General features: G+C 43.3%; 1 protein-coding gene across 1 annotated transcript; it reads left to right on the forward strand.

Annotated features, from left to right (window-relative positions):
• The first annotated feature begins 5,380 nt into the window (after positions 1–5,380).
• On the forward strand, positions 5,381–7,678 carry LOC147637134 (uncharacterized). The gene has a single exon (XM_086801010.1). The coding sequence runs from the start codon at positions 5,381–5,383 to the stop codon at positions 7,676–7,678; it is 2,298 nt and encodes a 765-aa protein (XP_086657136.1).
• Positions 7,679–20,471: the final 12,793 nt, after the last annotated feature.

A 20,471-nucleotide genomic window follows, 5' to 3' on the forward strand; every position in this document is an offset into this window, starting at 1 on the left:
AATCTCATGAAGGAATATTTTGTGCATAAAACGTACATTCATGCATGTAATAAGTATAGTGAATAATAAAAAATATATTTTATGTCATGTACATGACATTATATTAAATGATTCATGACCTTTGGACATCAATACACCATTCACTCAGCTCATTGCAACCTAATTCATAAAATCTCTTAGAGGCCATGCCATTTCCCTTAGCAACCCCATAAAGACCAATTGAAACATAGCATTGTAGAGATCAAATAGTCTTTGACCCCCCCTCCCCTCCAAATCCGACATCCCCCAACCCCAAGAAATGAACAAGCAACATCGGGTCCTTACAATTACACCCACAAGTGGAGGTGCGATTCTTACACATATTAGGGTATTAGGAGTTGATATGCCCTAGGTGCAACACTGATTCACCACCATAGAAAAGCTTTCCTTTCCCTCCGAGGAGGGGGAGGGGAAGAGGGGGTCGCTCATAAATATGTAAGCGTAGCATGTGGGTTCAACAAAACGGGTTTTTAGAATCTCTTTTTTACACATTTTTTACATACAGAAGGGTACCATTCAAAGGGGGTATTTACAGATTGAATAGAAAAAGGGTATGCTTTATTCATGAAAAAAATACATATAAGGGGTTTTTTAATTAGGCCTTGAACACACATGATATAGAGAGTTTACATATAGTGAAGCTCCCGAGTCTTTCTTTTTATGGAGGATGTGAAAGCAATACTTCCTCATACTAACCATGCTCACTTTAAAAGGTTAAATAGATCATCCACCCCACAATGTCTTGGGGACTAAGCTTGATTTTTTATGATCATCATCCCCATTTTTAGGCTTTTTTACCATCAAACACCTCCTTTTTCAACTCACCACCATCAGGAGATACACTAAAGAGAGGTAAAAACAAAAAATATGTGGTTTGCCATTTTGAAGGCCAAAATATAAAAAATCAACCCTAATGTGGACCATCAACAATTAATTGCCTTATTTCTCCTAGCTTTGATATGCAAGATTCCCTTACAGGTTTCATGGGCCTGCATGTTTTCCCTAACCTACCATCAAATGTAATCCTTACAAGAACACATGCATCTATAAAGTATGAGACACATTTGATGTGAACAAGAGGTGCATGAAATTGCACTCTTAGTTGAACACAAAGTCAAGTTGAGATCATTGGTTTGCCTATAATTAGCTTTCACCTTTCCCCTTGGGTTGCTCTTGTGTGCATGTGAGTGCATGTGAGTGCATGCGCGCGGGCGTGTGTGTATTGGTGAGAGAGAGATTAATTTTAGGCTTTCAAATTATTGTTTTGTAATTCCAAGACTCTTTAGATAGATCACAAACGTAAGGAAAAAGACCATAGAAATGATGGAAAAAAAAAGTGTATGAAGTTATGAGACATTCAATGATACAATTCATCCTCATGAATCATTCAACAGAACTGTACGTTTGGTCTCGTATGAGAGTATCAGATTTGAATGGATATCGTATTTGGTCTGCCAAAAGACTCAACTTCTTTTCAGTTAAGTGTGGAGCAAGGGCTTTTGCGGGGCTTCTACTAATTCAGCGGATTGACGAGATCGATAGCCAGGGAAGCCGAAAGCTAGTGAGCTTCACATCTTCTTCTTGTGAGTTTGAACAACAATTCTCCACACCAGGAGTCATTTTCTCTCTTCACACCAAAAACGCCACGGAATCCAAGCTGATCTGGCTGCCCTTTCTTACAGTCACCTCCCCTGCTGCTGCTGCTCCAGCAGTACAGCCCCTCATGAAGGGCTTCTGCCTGTCTTCCGACCATCCGTTTGCACGCCGCACTGTCACCCAATCGATAGCCTCCGCCTCCAGCTCATGGGTACTTGTGCGTGCCGCTTTTTCTTTCACAAGGCACCGTAATTGCAATGTGCCGAGACTCAGTAGGCACATTAAAGCTTACAGATATGTATCACTCTCCAAAAGACGCTCCCAAAAGAGCCACAGTCCAAGGGGGAGGTACGCGCCGGGGAGCAGGAGAAGCGAGCATGGTTGTGTGTGTGTGTGCGCTGTTCATAGAGGCATCTCCCCACAAAGGTATAAAAAACCAGAGAAGACAGGCTGTGGGCTGCCTGTATGTGGCCATTCTGTGAGAGAGTTGGTGTGTGTGTATGTGGGTGTATGTGTATGTGGAAAATGGTGCGCGTGTGTCTGTTGGGGCTCGACGGAGTCGGACGTCTGTTCGCCGCTGAGAAGAACTGTCTTGGACTGAGCAGGGTAAAGCCGGCGACCGCATGAAAGAATCTGTCCAGCAACAGCGTGAGTCTTCTCTGTGCAGCTGAGTGTGTTCACTCGCCCTTGTGTGTGCTGCGTTGTACATCCCTGTGTGTGTGTGTGTGCACGTGCGTGCGTATTGTGTGTGTGTGTGTGCACGTGCGTGCGTATTGTGTGTGTGTGTGTGTCAGCCAGCCCGACTCCTGTTCTACAGCAGCGTTCTACAGCAGCAGTATTTCCTCGTCTGCAGCAGCATTAGGGTTTCTACTACATTTGGGGCTTGCAGCAGATTCGGCCAGTGGTACCGCAGCAAATTCTTGTCTGCAGCAGCAGTAGGGCTTAGAGCAGTTCTGGGGCTTATAGATTTAAGGTGTGCATGATGGAATCACCTGAGCAGGCCATTTATAAGCGTCGGAAAGCAATGAACACCTCGAATTTGGATGCCATGTCTTTGATTAAGGAATGCCTGCATGAGGATTTTGAAGAAGCAAGATGTGCTTGGGAAGGACCTGCTCCAGTCACAGAAGTGCGTATTCCGGTGCAGGAGCTCATGGATCCGGTTGCGCAGTATGCATTGAATGCGGTGATTCTCTTTTTCCCGGGCAAGATGCCTAGTGCACAGGATGTGGGACAATGGGTTGATTTCTTGCTTAAGCGGCAAGCAGTCCGGGGTGTTTATTTTGGAGCAAGAGGATTCTATGAGGTCTTGTTAGCAGACATGGAAGCTAGAGATGCTTTGTTGGAAATGTCTCCCCTCTTCTTCAATACGCAAATGACTCATGTTCTTCCCTGGGCTCTTACTAAAGATTATCAGAGCCTTATTCGACATAAGTGCCCGGTTTGGGTTGAGGTGGTGGATTTTCCTCGTACTTGGCGTCATTTTCTTCCTTTGTTGGCTGCTCAATTGGGCAAAGTGATTTGCCCCCCGAAGTTGGATGGCAATACAAATCATTTTTGTATTCTATGGGACACTGATCTTCCTGCTCCTACGGGCAATACCGTTGATTCTGGGGACGCAGTGGTCGGAAAGCGACCATTCAAGCTTAAATGGGGGAAATTTGCCAATTCCTGTTTTCGCTGTGGCAAATTTGGTCATATGCAATCTGAATGTTCTGAACCAAATCTACAACCCCCTCCTTCGGCTATCCCTACCCCTCAGACTCCTCCTCCAGCGAAATCTTCCCCTGAGGCACAATCTAAAGGTGCTTCCGCATCCACATCAACAACTGGACTGAATAAAGGTAAAGGGAAGCAGTCTCAAATGCCAAGTGTTCCTGCTTCCCCGAACATCAAAGACAAGGGCAAAGAGAAGCTTCCTGCTACTCAGGCATGGATAGTACCCAAGAAAACTGTCAAAGCACGTACTCTACCATCTTCTCGCAATTATGTGCCCCCCTTGAAGAATGTTGCTCAGCAAAAACTGCCTTGTAATGATAACTCTTCCTTGGCTCAGGCCTGGGATAAAGTTGTTCGATCTTATAAGGAAGTAGTTACAGGGGGCACCGCTTCAACGTCGGATGGCCATCACTTGTTTCCTCCACATTCGAGTTTTGATTTGGTAGCTGCTGTTTCTGCGACAGATGCGGATGTGCCCATGGGCACGAGTTCTTAAGCTTTCTCTTGGTTTTCTCGCCCACTGTATATACCATTTAAGATGCATAGTTCTATACATTGCATTTCATATAATGTGTGCGGATTATGCAATCAGGATAAATGGAGGCTAACCTGGCACTATGTACATACTTGCAAAGCAGATATTGTTGTTCTTCAAGAGCATAATCAGCATAATTTTGCCGGACAAACTTCCTATTTTGCGGGATATTGGATAGCTTATGCAGGATCCGCTGGATACTTTGGAGTGCTGATGCTTGTTCGCCAGGAATTATTTCCCGTGTTGGTATTCAATGATCCAGCTGGCAGATGGATGGTCATTCAATGTATTATCAATGGGGAAGTTTTTGAGTTTGGTGGTGTGTATGCATACACAGCCTCTACTGACAGGGCTCGTTTGTGGCATGCCATCTCCTCTTATTGTTGGCGTTCTAATGCATTTCTTTGTGGCGATTTTAATAATGCTCCAAATCATGTGGATAATACTACTGGACATTCTCACATGCTTCATGTGGAACGACAAGCTTGGGATCTCTTTCAGCACACATGTAATGCCTTGGATTTGTGGCCTCTGTTGCAAGCCAATGATCCAGGATTCACATTTCAGCATAAGGCTCGATCAATGTATCGTGCTCGTCTGGACCGATGGTATCTCTTTCAGATGCAGCAGTATGATGATTTTGTATGTGATATGTGGATTGATTACTCCTTGTGTCTCTCGGATCATGCTCCGATATGCTTGAAAATACAATTCGGTTCATGTTCTGCCAATGATTCATTAACTAGAAAGAGACTTCTGCATGTCAATAATGCTTATCTTAAGCATGAGGTTTTTTGCAATCTGATTGTGGATATTATTTCGCCATTGATCTCTCAAATACATGTTGATATGGACACAGCATGGTTTCGTTTTGTTATGCGGGTTCAATGTGTGATCCAGGATTATGGCAAACACTATTTATCGCATTTCAGAGAGCAAGTTCAACAGGCCAAAGGCACTTGTCAAAGTTTGATGCATCTGGCTAACACTTCATCTCTTACTGAAATCCAGATGACAGAGTTGCTTTCTGCTCATGCTTTGTTGCGTCGTAATGATGAGAGAAAATTGGCAAAGTGGCAGACTAGAGCTCGCCAAAAGGCTATAGCGGATAAAGGATGCACTTCTAAACAATTCTTTTGTCATCTACATCTTTCTAGGCAGTCTCAAACTATTAAGAGGATTAAACTCCCGACTGGTGATTGGACTACCTCTCGTGTGGGGATTGCACGGGCCATGGAATCTCATTATGGCAAGATTTTTGAGGCCTCTTCTCTCACGCAGGAAGGTCGACAGGCTCGTCGCTTGTTTTTATCTCAAGTTGCTCCGATTTTATCGGCCCACCAGGCTTAGCTTTTGGAAGCCGCTTTCACGGAGACAGAATTGTATGCCAGTTTGTGTGATTTGGGCCGTTGGAAATCTCCCGGTTGGGATGGCCTTACTGTAGAATTTTTCTTGTCGTTTTGGCACTACCTGGACCAGCCACTATTGTTAATGATAAACAGGGCATGGGAGCAACAAGTTTTGCCTTCATCTTGGAAAGAAGGCTTGCTCAAGTTGATTCCAAAGCAAGCACTTTGTGAAGAGTTCTCGCAATGGAGGCCGATTACGCTCATGCCTGTGGTTTATAAATTGCTGGCTAAAATGCTTGTCAATAGACTTAAAGGGTTTTTGCATGATGGTTTGCATCCATCTCAGTATGGCTTCATTCCACGAAGGCAAATTACTGATAATCTAGCAAATGTCATCATTGGCATGGAGTATGCGAAATACACTCGACAAGATGTATTGGTCATGCAGGTTGACATTGAAAAGGCATTTGACACTGTTCTTTGGGATTACATTGCAGATACCATGCTTCGGCTGGGATTTGGGCCTAAGCTATCCTCTGTGGTTTATTTCTTGTATGCTGACAGTACCTCTGCCGGTTTGTTGGATGGTTTTCTCACAGATCCTTGGCATTTGGGACGTTCAGTAAGGCAAGGTTGTCCTCTCAGTGCTTTGCTTTATGCGATTGCTACTCATCCCCTGCTTATGTATTTGGAGTCTTTGACTTCGTCTGGAAGATTGCAGGGCCTGAAATTACCCTCTGGGAAACATTTTATTGGGCAAGCTTATGCAGATGATTCTCTCTTTATGCCTCGCAATCACCAAGATGATGTGGAACAAATTATGCACACTCTTCATTTGTTTGGATTGGCAGCAGGCCTCAAAGTGAATTTTCGTAAATCCAAACTATTGGCTCTGACTGAGTATGATTGGCATAAGCTGCTTTGGCCAGGCGAACTTGTTCCTCCGAACATTATAGTTCGTCATTTGGGTTATCCGCTGGGTTGGACTGTATCGGCTACACGAAAATTGGATTGGGTGGCCGAGCGCTTACACTCCAAGTTACATTATTGGAAGTTGTCCACTTGGCCGCTTCATGTGCGTCTTAGAATTGTGCAATGCATTCTTGTAGCTTATGTGCAGTTTTATCTACCTTTGCTATATTGGTCTCAATCCCGCTTGAAGTCCCTTATGTCAAGTATATTGGCGCATTTCTGGCGCACTTCATCTCGTGGAAAGGGCCTCAAATTGTTATCCATGGACAAGTTATGCTCTCCTAAGCGCCTTGGAGGGCTGAATATTTTGGATTTGAGACGTCATGTTTTGGCTAGGAAAGCTATGCTTTTGCCGGTTTTGTTGGACCAGCAGCAACCCTGGACTCTCATGGTGTCCCATTTGTGTCGGCATATTGTCACGCCATTCTATGGTCATTGGCAACCCACATACTGGGATCTTATATGTGGAAAACTTGAACGACACATTCCGGGATGTCCTTTCACTTCTTCTCTCATTATTGATTGGAAGGAAGTTACTTCACATATGATATGGCATGGTTCCCGATCTTTGATGGTGCGGCTAGAGAGTTTGCATTGGAGTCGTGTATTTTCTTCCACTTTGGTTGACCGTTCACCTCGTCAGGCATATTTTCTATCTCAAAAAGGAATATGTCAGATACATCAGGTGGTGGATGACACTGGTCAGGTTCTTTCCTTCTCTGTTGCGGCGGATCGTTTTCATTTGGGATCTCATTATTCTCATCTTTGGAGAGAAATTCAGCGGATGATTGCTGATATTTCTCCTTTACCTCGCTTGAATGTGGATTCCCGTCTATCTGATTGGAATCTTGGAACCACTGCTATGAAATGTATTTCAGCTGGGACAGTTTATGCCCTCTTGCAATCGGATGCATGGATAGTCAGACATGGTAATCAGCTATGGTCTCTCTCCAAATCTTCAATGTGGTGGAAACGTACATTGTTTCGCATTTGGAAAAGTCATCTGCCTCTCAAAGAACGCCTGTTCTTGTGGCGTTGTTTGGTTGGTGCTCTTTCTGTTGGTAGCTTGTTACATGCACGTCATATTGCGCCTTCACGTTGTGTCCGATGTAAAGCTACTGAGGAGACTGTCCCACATTTACTGTGGAGTTGCGTATGCTCCAGATCGTTCATTCGCCGGGTCTCGACTGCTCTTCGGCTTCGTTTCCCTTCGGGCATTTTTCACAGACGGTTTTGGCTTTTTGGGGTGTTACAAGCATCACAGTCTCAGTTTGCTGTATTTTTCAGCTGGGTCCGATTCTGGGTCTTTTGGACCATATGGCATGTTCGGAACAACCTCATGTTCCAAGCCAATGACATTGATCCCTTCCATTACTTCAAGTTCTCGCTTGGTCATGCGCTTCATTTTGCTTATGATGCTGGGGACATCACTCTTGATGCTTATAGGATTTACTTTGATTGCTTCTAGGTAGTGAAGCCTATGGTTACTCTTCTTTTTCTGAGTTTTCCTCGCTTAGAGGTTTCCCACTTGTAAATAAATCAAGGATTTACAAAAAAAAAAAAAAAGTGTGTGCGCTGTTCATTCATAAAGGAAAGACGAAGGGGATGCTGCGATGCTGTTTTATACCTTAGCTGATGCAAGCCTCACGACCTATATTTGGCCTTCACGTGGAGTGAGCAGACGTAGACAGGCACTCGTGAGCGGCAACGAATCACCTCCCGCCACGCAGCAGGATTGTTGGTTGTGGCGATGCCGCGGGGTCCGCGTGGGGTTGGGAAGGTGGACGGGATCTAACGTCAATAATGCGACGAAGTATCCAATGTATAGTTAGAGTAGCGACACGAGCACCAGCACCGTGGCGTGACACTGGCGTCGAGTTGTTGAGGAGAGAGGTGCACTCGTGCACTTCAACGTTTAGTAAACGATACGTTTCAGTCGTTGAGGAGAGAGATGCAGTGGTGTAACTCCAACGTTGAGCAAACGAGAACACATGCCTCTTTTCCAACTACTTTCTTTTGGGACTTAGACATTGACTACAGAGTCGAGACACCTTCCCTTTCAAAGCTCAAACTCTTGTGATGCTAGTACCCAAACAAATATGGTACCAAAATCCTTTTTGCATTTCCATTTAGTGAGATTTTCAAGAATAAGAGTGTCTTTTCCAAGGTTTCATTTTAGTGTTTTATGATTAGTGCTTGAAAAAATCAATGAAATGATGACCCTTCACCCGTATCCTTTCTATTAAAGGCCTCACAATTCTCTATAAAAGGTCTCAAAAGGCTCATTTAAAACGAGTAGAGGGAGGAAGAGAGAGAAGGAGGAGGGGGTCGGTGGAACTGATGTACTAAGGTTGCATTAATTAAATGCAACCTTAGTACATCAGTTCCACCGACCCCCTCCTCCTTCTCTCTCTTCCTCCCTCTACTTGTTGAATGAAAAAAAGCTGCGAATATACACCTATAAAAAGTTGTGATTATTTATGTTGATGCCATTCATGATTTCATAGTCTAAGTGTTGGAGTCTAGACAAGAAGTCCTAGCACCTAGGAGGCCAAAGCTATGTGATGGAAGATGGCATGTCAATACCCATGGGTCAACCACAACAACTTACACTTTTAACTTACCCCACGAGGAGAACAATCAATAAGTATTGGAATATGTAACATAAGATAATTGTCCTTTATGGCAGAACTTTAGGCATGAGTAGAGAATTCTATTTGTAAAATTTTGCTTCTAGAGAAGCGACTTTTATTTTAGGATATTATTCTAGTCCATGTGAGGTAGACTATTGAAATTATTTGCAGGCACAAGAATAAGTTCAATTTAGAAGTTCTAAAACTATCTTGAACAGTTTTGAAAAAAATGACAATTTATTTGCAACATTTTTATCTAGGAAAAGGGAAATATTGCACCTTATGCTCTAAGACCTCTTTCAATTGAGATCACGCACCGTATGCTATATGACGCCTTTCATATAAAATAGAGTTAAAATTTGAGCTCAAATTTAATGTTTCTTACATAATAGCTAGCTCAAACTTTGCCTCATTTACTTTACATCCAGGTTAAAGGATAGTATTTCATATATTATATTTGGTGCATACTTCACTATAAGACATATAAGGCTCCAGTAAGACAGGGGGATAGCGATAAAATTTATGAGACACAAAATGATACTTTTATTGACACTTTGAGGATTATACTACCAAAAACACTGTTGTCCTATTGTCGACAGGATAATCTTAGAGGCAGACATCATATAGCCTATGGGTATAAATTTGGACCCACATAGGCATTTTTTTCATGAAGGAAATTTTTGTTATGCAATATGGATAAGGGTGGCAGGAAGAAATTGTAGTGAATATCATGTACATATGTGGTGGTGGTAAAAATACATAGTATGCATATGTTGATGTTTGATCCAAATAGCCATTATCTCATGAACATAGGTGATGGTATATCTGAGAGTAGAGTAGAGTAGGAATGAGCTCTAGTTATAATTATTTATATTGAAATATAATCTCGACCATTGAAATACCTCGTTGTTCGAGGTATAAAGATGTAATCTCATCCATCCACATATCTCGTTCGAGGTATAGAGATGAAATCGAGACCGTTTAAAAACCTCGAACGAGGTATATCTACAAAATCCGACCTGTCCATTCGCGTATAGCTTCATTAGTGCTACTTAGCACTAAGCATTGGACCTTTCACATTGGACCTTACACATTGCCCGTTTGTGTTAGGCTTAGGTTTTAGCATGGAGTCACGTGAGGAGGGCCGCTCGTCTATCGTGGACCTCATCGCGGAGATAGACCGCGAGTTAACGGCTATCTGTAGGAGTTCTAGAGACACACTGTCTACATTACATATCGTGACTTGGAGGCGATGCTATCTTCCCTTTGTAGCCTTCACGATATTGTTTATGTAGATGAGTGGATAGCCCACAATCGCACTGCTCCTGTGTCACATGGCCTGACATATCATCAGGTTTGTGATCTTGGTCCGATTAGGGATGGAGCAGAGCCTACTTAGATCTTTTCCTTGATAGTCGTGGGATAAGGCCTGGGGCGGGCAAGCCCCTTACTAATTCACGATATTTGTATCCTTGTATGACGGCACATATCTATAGTCGATATGTTGCCTCATATGGGAGGATGCCAAACGACCGCTAGATTCCCATGTACTTCACAAAGCAATTATATGCGGAGTTTGTCTTAGGGGAGGAGGTGGATAACACTAGCCATCAACCTGGTGGTGGTGCTGGCTGAGGCCATCTCTAGGACAAGGGTAGGCGGCCTCCACCAGCCCTTCGTGTAGCTCCTACAGAGATTCGGTGTTTGTGCCTATGTCGACAATCGAGGCTCTTGGCGGCTTGAGAGGCCATGGAAAATCCTGCTCTTCCCGATGCCATCGTACCCAAATATGCTCGGATGGTGACTAAACTTTGCGACCATGTATGGGAGATCCATCCTCACATGCTTGCAAAGTTTGGTCACCATCAACAATTAATTGCTTTATTTCTCCTCGCTTTGCTATGCAAGATTCCCTTACACAACAAGACAAAGCACCTATAGACGCGCACACAGACGCGTTTACTCAACTTAAAAAAAACTTACAGGCACGTCTATTTGCACGTCTAGTAGCGCATCTACAGACCCGCATCTAAAGGCACGTTTAAAAGGTAGCAAATAGACGCGCTTATAGACGTGCTTATAGACGCGCATACAGACGCACAAATAGACGGTCGGGGAGAAATTTAAAAAAAGATAGACGCATGTAAAGATGCATTTATACACGTAAACAGACAGACACATGCATAGATGCGTTTATAGACGCTCAAATAGACGCTTCTTGAATAGACAAATGCGTATATAGATGCATTACAAAATATTTTTTAAATTTTGTGTGCTTTAACAGAATGTTGTGTATGTTGTGTATGCAACGTAGTAACAGGAATCCCATTTCTACATTGTGTAATTCAATTCTTACAGCCAATCGCATTTTAGTTAGCACTCTTGCAAGCACGTCTATAGCCGACATTAATTACAACCAATCGCATTTTAGTTAGCACTCTTGCAACAAGCACGTCTATAGCCGACATTAATTACAATTCCAAATAAAACATTACAACTCCGAAACGTTTAGTTACAAGGCATTAATTGATAGCTCAAAAAGTGCTTGTATGTACATATAGCACGAAGCTAAGCCACATCCTATGGCTTCAAGTACCAAAAATAAGAGGAGTGTATATACAAGAGGCACGAAGCCAAGCCAGTGGCTAAGTACAAAAAAGAGTAGCTAGCACTACTTCTCGCTCCCTTCTGTGCTCCCTTCTTCGCCTCCTTCTTCCTCGTCTTCTTCCTCATCTTCTTGTGCAGGGTCCTGTAAACAAGGGACAACATATATCAATGTATGAAAAATCAAATCTTTATTTATAATATTGACATTATTTAATTACTTTCAAATACCTCGGGGGACTCTCCAGTAGCCCGAATATACTGCTCCTCAGTAATCAACCCGTCATTATAGAAGTGCCTCCATGTATCTCCTCTCTGCGATGGTGGCGGTGGTAGGCTGTCTCGACAGCAGTAGGGTACCTGCCCATGATATCAAGCTGCAAAATGACACAATTTACGGAGGGGTTAGTACAAAGAAACAACCTCCTAATAAACTACATAAACAATATAATTTGAGATCGATACTTACAAACTGGGCCTCCCATGATTCAACACCCCCTTCTCCAAAATGCATGCTTCCATATTGCTCCATTTGGATCTTTTGTGCCTCCACGTGCTTTAGACTAGGTTCCTCCTTCGCTGACTTCATTGCTTTCTTCCACTCACGCTTGTGAGCGGTGTGGGGCGGGCCCCTTGGTGGTTGACCTCCCTGGAGCCTGGCAAGCTCCGCTAGTGCATGCCTCTTAAGCGAAGATCTTTTATTGCTAAGTATCGAAACAATCTTTGACTTGGCCCATTTATCTGTGAACTAAACATTGGGGGGTTAGGATACCTAGAGCGAACAACAGCGAGGGTCTCATCAGCTAACCTCTTTGGTTGATCTTTGTAGTGAATAAAGCAATCTCTGTAATTATTAGCAATTATAGAGCGCATGAAGGCCATGATGTCCTTCCCCCGTGCATCCATCAAGATGCCTCCTATCTGAGTGATGTCATAGTAGATCGTACCATCACTCGGAGGCACGTCTAAATCATCTGAATCATTCTCGTCTCCACCACCACCCCTCCCAAAGCACTGTGCCATGCATCCCCCACCGCTCTCCCTGCTACTACGCCTGCTGCTGTGTTGTGTCGAGCTAGTATGTTGGGCACCTGAAGCTGCTGGAGAACCAAGTCTCGACTGCACGGGAGTACGCCGACGGCTCTGCGGCGAGGCAGAAGGGCCTCGTGACGGCATGGGGGAAGGGACATAGGACGGAATGGGGGAAGGGTCTCGGCTATGTAGCCGGCTGGCCTGTGTTGACTCCACTGGGGTAATCTCAAAAGGTGTGGGGTTGGGGTGGTTTGGAGTCTGTAGTGCTGACTCCTGGGGGTGTTTAGAGTACCCATCATGTAGTCGTATAACTCCGTAGGACTGGGAGGGTACCCCAAAAGGTTATATAAGTCCCGAAAGATGGATTCCCGAGGATCAAGTGAGCCTGAAGCGCTTCCTGGCCACATGATGAACTGGAAAAAAGAAAAAAAGAAGATTACTGATGAACTGAGAAGAGAAAAAGAAGAGAAAAAGAGAGAAAAAGAGAGAAGGAAAGAGAGTAGAAAAGGCATGCACAGCGGGGATAAAAGAGAAGAGAAAGGAGAGGAAAAGAGAGGAGAAAAAGAGGGGATAAAAGAGAGAAAAAGAGAGGAGAATAGAGGAAAAAAGAGGGGGATAAAAGAGAGAAAAAGAGAGAAAAAGAGAGAAAAAGAGAGGAGAATAGAGGAAAAAAGAGGGGGATAAAAGAGAGAAAAAGAGAGGAGAATAGAGGAAAAGAGAGGAGAAAAAAAGAGAAAAAAAGAGAGGAGAATAGAGAAAAAGAGGAGAAAAAAAGAGAGAAAAAGAGAGGAGATAAGAGAGAAAAAGAGAGACGAAAAGAGAAGGAAAGAGAGGATAAAAGAGAGAAGGAAAAAGAGAGGAAAATATAGAGTGCAATCTATTTTTTCAATCATGCTTTCCCTTGCCATCATTAATGCAATCCCCTTCTTCAATCATGCAATCCCTTTCCGTCATTCATGCAATCCCTTTCTTCATTCATGCAATCACTTATTTCCATGAAAGGAGAGGAAAAGAGAGGAGAAAAAGAGAGAAAAAGTGGGGATAAAAGAGAGGAGAAAGGAGAGGAAAAGAGAGGAGAAAGGAGAGTAAAAGAGAGTAGAAAAAGTGGGGATAAAAGAGAGAAGAAAGGAGAGGAAAAGAGAGGAGAAAAAAAGAGAAAAAGAGAGGAGGGAAAAAAAAGAGAGAAAAAACACAGCGTCTATATTCGCGTTTAACAGCGCGTCTACAAACATGGCTACTTGTTTCCAACACAGAGTAGACGCGTCTATAGACGCGCTTTTAGACGCGCTCTGATAGACATACTATTATAAAAAGATGAAAAAGGACATGCGTCCGACGCGCCCGACACAAAAACACAGTTGTTGTACCAAAAACATTCGTTTCAAAGAGAGCAAAGGACGAATCAAACGATAGCAACTTTCAAAGAAGATCAACCCTAAAGAGACTTACCTTGGATAGAGGTATGGAAGCTTCTTGTCCTTCTTCAAAGCTGCTTCTCTTTCTTCTCTTCCTTGTTCACCCTTTGCTTCTCTTTCTTCTCTTCCTTGTTCACCCTCTTCTCTTGTGTGCTTGGAGATGATTGTGTAAGCTTGTAGATAAGTGTGGGTGCTTGAAGATAAGTGTGGATGCTAGGCTATGGATCTGTTAATAGCAAAGCAAGCCCGTTAAAAGTATGTGAAGAAAAGCAAACGCGCTAAAAGTAGGTTTGAAAATAAAAATCGTATCTACAGGAGCGTCTAATATCGCGAATACTATCGCGTCTGAAACCGCATGTAATTACGCATTTATAGCAGTTTAGATGCGCTTATAGACGCGTACCACACAAAACAGACGCGGCTTTAGACGCACAAATAGACGTGCCACAGAATTTTAAGATTAAATATTCGATACAAGAGTAATTTTTTTGAGTTGTTTATTTGTAGGATGTCTTTATCTTCAACAAGTAGCTCCAGTGAGGATGAATCCCTCCGTATCCACCATCGCGAAATGTGGTTGGAGCAAAAAATCAAATGTGTGTGATCGATGTCGAGGAAACATGTATCGTGCACGCAGGATTACACTCAATCACATCTCAAAGTATGGAGAATGGGATGCGACCGTAAACGTGGTAAGTGTTAAAGAGTTAAGGTTGATTGAGATACCTATGGGTGTTCATATGTTTGAGTTATGATCCCATTTTAATTTGATACAGGATGCAGTGCCACACCCACATATGTTGCCCTACGCTCGTCTCGTTGAGGAGGCAAAGCATCGGCGATATGAGGTGGGATCTTCAGGAGGGATCATTACGGATGCATGGAGTGATGGTGATAGTAGCCCTCCGCCATTACCTCATGAATCCGTGGAGGAGGAGGTGTTTGATGATATGGTGCGGGATTTATATGTCCATCAATCCGAAGGGAGGGATGATAGCATGGAGCAGGACAATCTTTTTCCCGAGCATCGACTCCACTGTTTGAGGGGTGCACATTCTCTGTTCTACGTGCCTCCCTTGAGTACTAAACTTGCAAACCATCTATGGATGGAGCAATACAAGTTTGAATGCATTACTCAAGTAAGCTTTAAAGTCTATTTTGCAAACATGGTGAATTATACTAGTGGGTCAATTACTCAAATGCTTTTCCTCATTTATGGTCTTTACGTGCAGGGTATTGTGTAAAATGCTTCTAAGGGAGAATAAATTACCGACCTCAAGCGATATGGCAAGGCAACATGTGACCTCTCTTGGAGGATTAGATTACAAGCGCATCCATGCATGCGTCAACGATTGCGTTTTGTTTCGTGGACTACATAAGGATGCAAGAGAGTGTCCTACTTGTGGAGAGGCAAGATATAGAGCACATCTCTAAACTTTGGATGTGCCTCGTAAGGTTCTGCGACATTTTTCCATAATCCCTCGCATCCAACATATGTTCAAGTGCAAATCCATTACAGAGCTCATTTCATGGCATTCCTCCCATCGATCAACCGATGGCAAGTAGAGAACTCTCGCAGACACTCTTGCGTGGAAGCATATTGAAGACACATGGCCAAGCTTCAAGGAAGAACCTAGGAGCTTGAGACTTGGATTGGGTATGGACGGTGTGAACCCATTTGGTCTCAAAAGCACCTCTTACAGTGTATGGCCACCAGTGATATTGGTGAATTATAATCTTCCACCCTCTATGGCGATTAAGAAAGGACATGTTATGTTATCCCTTCTAATTCCAGGGAAATATAAAGTCAAAAATCTTGATGTTTATTTGGAGCCTTTGATTGATGAGCTAGAGATACTTTGGAGAGGTATCGAGGTGCATGATGTGAGTAGGCCTCCCTCGTCACACGAGACTTCAACTGCAAAGCAATCAGGCTATGGCGAGTGTTTAGGTAAGCATTACACTTCTAATTATGAGTAGGCAAAGGATGTGGCACCTTGAACCCACCTTCAACTCTTAATTGCGTCTATTGTTCAGGTCTCACTACATCGGGTTACCATGCATGTCCTGTTTATGGTCCTTCGCTTGTTGCCTCATGGGCAGACGCATTGAATAAGGTCATCTATGAGAATCACCATCAATTTATCCCACCTGATCATCCTAGATATGTTGCCCCTTGGAATGAAGTCCTCCCACAATCACTCACAGCGGGAGATTGGATGAGAATTTGGGACGGTTCCACGACTCCTTCACCACTTGGCATGAGCTGGTAAGGGTTTGTAACTATTGTGTGCTATATTGGGTGGCAAGAAATAAAAATTGCCTGCCGCTAACACCAGCTTTTGTTTAGATACTCCATCTTTTATCGTTTACCATATTGGTCCCACCTCAAGATCAATCACCTGCTTGATCCCATGAATATCTTCAAGAATGTGGCATCTACTATTTGGGAACATTTGAATGGGACACAAGATTCCGTAGGCATAAGGGAGGATCTACGTACCACAGGGAGGATGCATGAAGCTTGGCCACAAGAGAGACCAAATGGGCGTGTTTTTTTACCTCGTGCACCGTGGAGGTTATCAAAGCTAGAGATGGTCGCGATGAAGCGTGCTATTACTATAATTCGTACTCCCACTAGATGCATGAGGTGTTTGAAGGGGGCCTTTACAAAGAGCAAGAAAAGAGGTGTAGAGCAATTATATGGCTTGAAATCTCATGATTGGCACAAGATGCTCCAAGTAAGTATTTTATGTGCATAATATCTTTTTCCTTTCGAATTTGTGAGTGAATTAGAAGCAACTAATCAACCATTCCTCGTGTGTTTAGTTCATACTACCTACTAGCATTTCTCGTAGTGCATCAAAGGACGTGAAAGATTGTATTTACAAGATGGGTGAGCTTGTGAGGTACTTTACATGATACAAAATGTGATGCGTATCAATGCTCCATGCAAGGTGTTCATATTGCTAATATGGTGTACTTTTTCATTTCTAGGTATGTGAGCTCAAAGAAAATAGATCCCACCACGCTTGAGAATGCTCGAGTTATGTTAGTGGAGGTGGTTTGTTTAGTGGAGGAGACATTTCCACGTTCTATTCTCACATCATGGTGTCAGGGCAAGCATTTTCGAACATAATGGATTGATGAGATAAGAGAAACACACAAGATTGCGGCGTCATTGCTAGCTTTGAGGGAGCCAATGGAGCCATGGATGATTATTGTGGCATAATCCAAGATATTATTAAGCTTGACTTTCGACGCTTCTTTGTGTATGTTTTGGATGTAAAAAGTGGTTTAAGGACGTGGTGGAAAGAGGCCCTAATGCAACAATCAAACGCCATGCAAGTGGCTTTGTAACTATTGACTCCACAAAGTTTTGGCAAAGTAAGAAGGACACACTAGTACTACCGCAACAATGTGAACAGGTACTATACACACATATAAAAGTACTCACTTTTAAATATTTGATACCTTCGATGCAAGGAAAATAACATGATTGTATTTGTGTTTGAATTAGGTTGTCTATCAACCAATGGTGGATAATAACAGATGGTGGCATGTCATACCTATTATGCCACGTTCCAAAGTGATGTATAGTACATTTACGAATATGGAGCGTATGGAGGATGATCATGGCCATGGAGGTGATGATGACCGTGATACGAGAGAGGAGGATGATCATGAGATAGGAGATACAGATATTGAGGCCATTACCCGTGAGGACGAGCCTACCATTGGTGATGCTGATTTCGATGACCACATGAGTAGCACAAGTAGTAGTGGGTTGAATGTATTTGTAGATCTAAACACTTGTTTGGATTTTGAAGTAGATAATTTGGCAAGGGTTGATCTCATTGAGGATGAGATTGAACTGTAGCCCATCATTGATATTGGCTAAACTATTTTACATATTGTCTCATTCTCCTCACCTCACTTATTTTTTGTATATGTGGGTTTGTAAAAAAGCATTGATGTTTTTGTTAAAATTATGTGCTTTGGTAATCATGGGCGATTTTTGGAAAGCAATGATGTACATTTACCAGCCTACACCAAAATCTCACTTTTTGTACTCTGTGTTTTGCGCTGTTTTGCGTCTAGATACACGTCTAATTCTCAGTGTAGACGCACTAATAGACGCCCTAATACGCGCGTAAATAGACGCGCAGTTAGACGCAGTGTTAGATTCTCAGTGTAGACGTCCTAATAGACGCATCACGTGCCCGTAATTTCTCTATTCAAGCAACGCCTATAGACGCGCCCGCTATTTTGCACGTCTATCAAGCGCGTCTATAGTTACTTTGTGTTGTTGTGTTACAGGTTTCATGGGCCTGCATGTTTTCCCTAACCTACCATCAAATGTAATCCTTACAAGAACACATGTATCTATAAAGTATGAGACACATTTGATGTGAACAAGAGGTGCATGAAATTGCACTCTTAGTTGAACATAAATATGCCAAAGTCAAGTTGAGATCATTGGTCTGCCTATAATTAGCTTCCACCTTTCCCCTTGGGTTGCTCTTGTGTGCATGTGAGTGCATGCGCGCGGGCGTGTGTGTGTGTGTGTGTGAGATTAATTTTAGGCTTTCAAATTATTGTTTTGTAATTCCAAGACTCTTTAGATAGATCACAAACGTAAGAAAAAAGACCATAGAAATGATGGGAAAAAAAGTGTATAAAGTTATGATACTTTGAATGATACAATTCATCACTCATCATGAATCATTCAACAGAACTGTACGTTTGGTCTCGTATGAGAGTATCAGATTTGAATGGATATCGTATTTGGTCTGCCAAAAGACTCAATTTCTTTTCAGTTAACTGTGGAGGCAGGTGGAGCAAGGGCTTTTGCGAGGCTTCTACTAATTCAGCGGATTGACTCGATCTATAGCCAGGGAAGCCGAAAGCCCAAGCAAAGCTACCTCCTTAAGTGCAGTGAGCTTCACATCTTCTTGTGAGTTTGAACAACAATTCTCCACACCAGGCGTCATTTTCTCTCTTCACACCAAAAACGCCACGGAATCCAGGCTGATCTGGCTGCCCTTTTTTACAGCTACCTCCGGTGCTGCTGCTCCAGCAGTACAGCCACTCATGAAGGGCTTCTGCCTGTCTTCCGACCATCCGTTTTGCACGCCGCACTGTCACCCAATCGATAGCCTCCGCCTCCAGCTCATGGGTACTTGCGCGTGCCGCTTTTCCTTTCACAAGGCGCCATAATTGCAATGTGCCGAGACTTAGTAGGCACATAAAAGCTTACCGATATGTATCACTCTCCAAAAGAGCCCAGGAGACGCTGCCAAAAGAGCCACAGTCCAAGGGGGAGCTACGCAGCCAGCGGCGTCGGGAAGGAGGAGAAGCGAGCACGGGTGTATGTCTGCTGTTCATTCATACAGGGGGAGCTACGAATGGGATGCTGCGAAGCTGTTTTATACCTTGGCTGATGCAAGCCTCACGACCTATATTTGGCCTTCACGTGGACTGAGCAGACGTAGACAGGCACTCGTGAGCGGCAACGAATCACCTCCCGCCACGCAGCAGGATTGTTGGCTATGGAGATGCCGCGGGGACTGCGTGGGGTTGGGTACTCTCCGTGGCGAGTTGGTAAAAGGTGGACGAGATCAAACGTCAACAATGCGAGGAAGTATCCAATGTATAGTTGAGTAACGACACGAGCACCAGCACCGTGGTGTGACATGGCGTCGAGTTGTTGAGAAGAGAGGTGCACTCGTGCACTTCAACGTTCAGTAAACGATACGATTAAAATGTATTTTTAGGATTTTTTTAAATAATTTTTTTAGAAAGTTTTAGAGCATTTTTATGGTTAAAATGTATTTTTTATATTTTTGTCACGGATATTCTTTCAATTTTCTATCAAATTTCTGCTAAAATGCAGAGTGAGGTAGTCAATTGATGGCCATGGAAAATCTCACTCTTCCTCCCCATGCCATCGTACCCAAACTTGCTCCGATGGTGGTGACCAAACTTTGCGAGCATGTAGGGGAGAGCCACCCCCACATGCTTACAAAGTGTGGTCAACATAATACCATTCTTGGATTAGCAATTAGTACCCAGTATGTATTTTTCATGTCTCTTAGTACTTGAGAGGCCATAGAAAATCCCTCTCTTTCCCATGCCATCGTACCCAAACAGCTTGGATTAGCAATAAGTGCCCAGTACAGATTTCTCAAGTCTCTTAGTGCTTGAGAGGCCATGAAAAATCCCGATCTTCTCTATGCCATCGTACCGAAACATACTCCCATGGTGGCCAAACTTTGTGAGCATCTAGGGGGGACCCACCCCCACATACTTGCAAAGTTTAATCAACATCGGAGGATGTTTAGATTAGCAATTAGCATCCAGTGCGGAGTTTTCAAGTCTCTTAGTGCTTGAGAGGCCATAGAAAATCCCGCTCTTCCCCATGCCATCGTATCTTAATATACTCCGATGGTGACCAAACTTTGCGAGCATGTAGGAGGGATCCACCCCCATATGCTTACAAATTTTGATCAGCATCGGAGCATGTTTGAGCTAGCAATTAGCTCCCAACATGGATGTCTCGAGTCTCTTAGTGCTT

This window comes from Cibotium barometz, chromosome 7 (genome assembly GCF_041138505.1).
Source record: "Cibotium barometz isolate CiBa-2024 chromosome 7, ASM4113850v1, whole genome shotgun sequence".
NCBI lineage: Eukaryota > Viridiplantae > Streptophyta > Polypodiopsida > Cyatheales > Cibotiaceae > Cibotium > Cibotium barometz.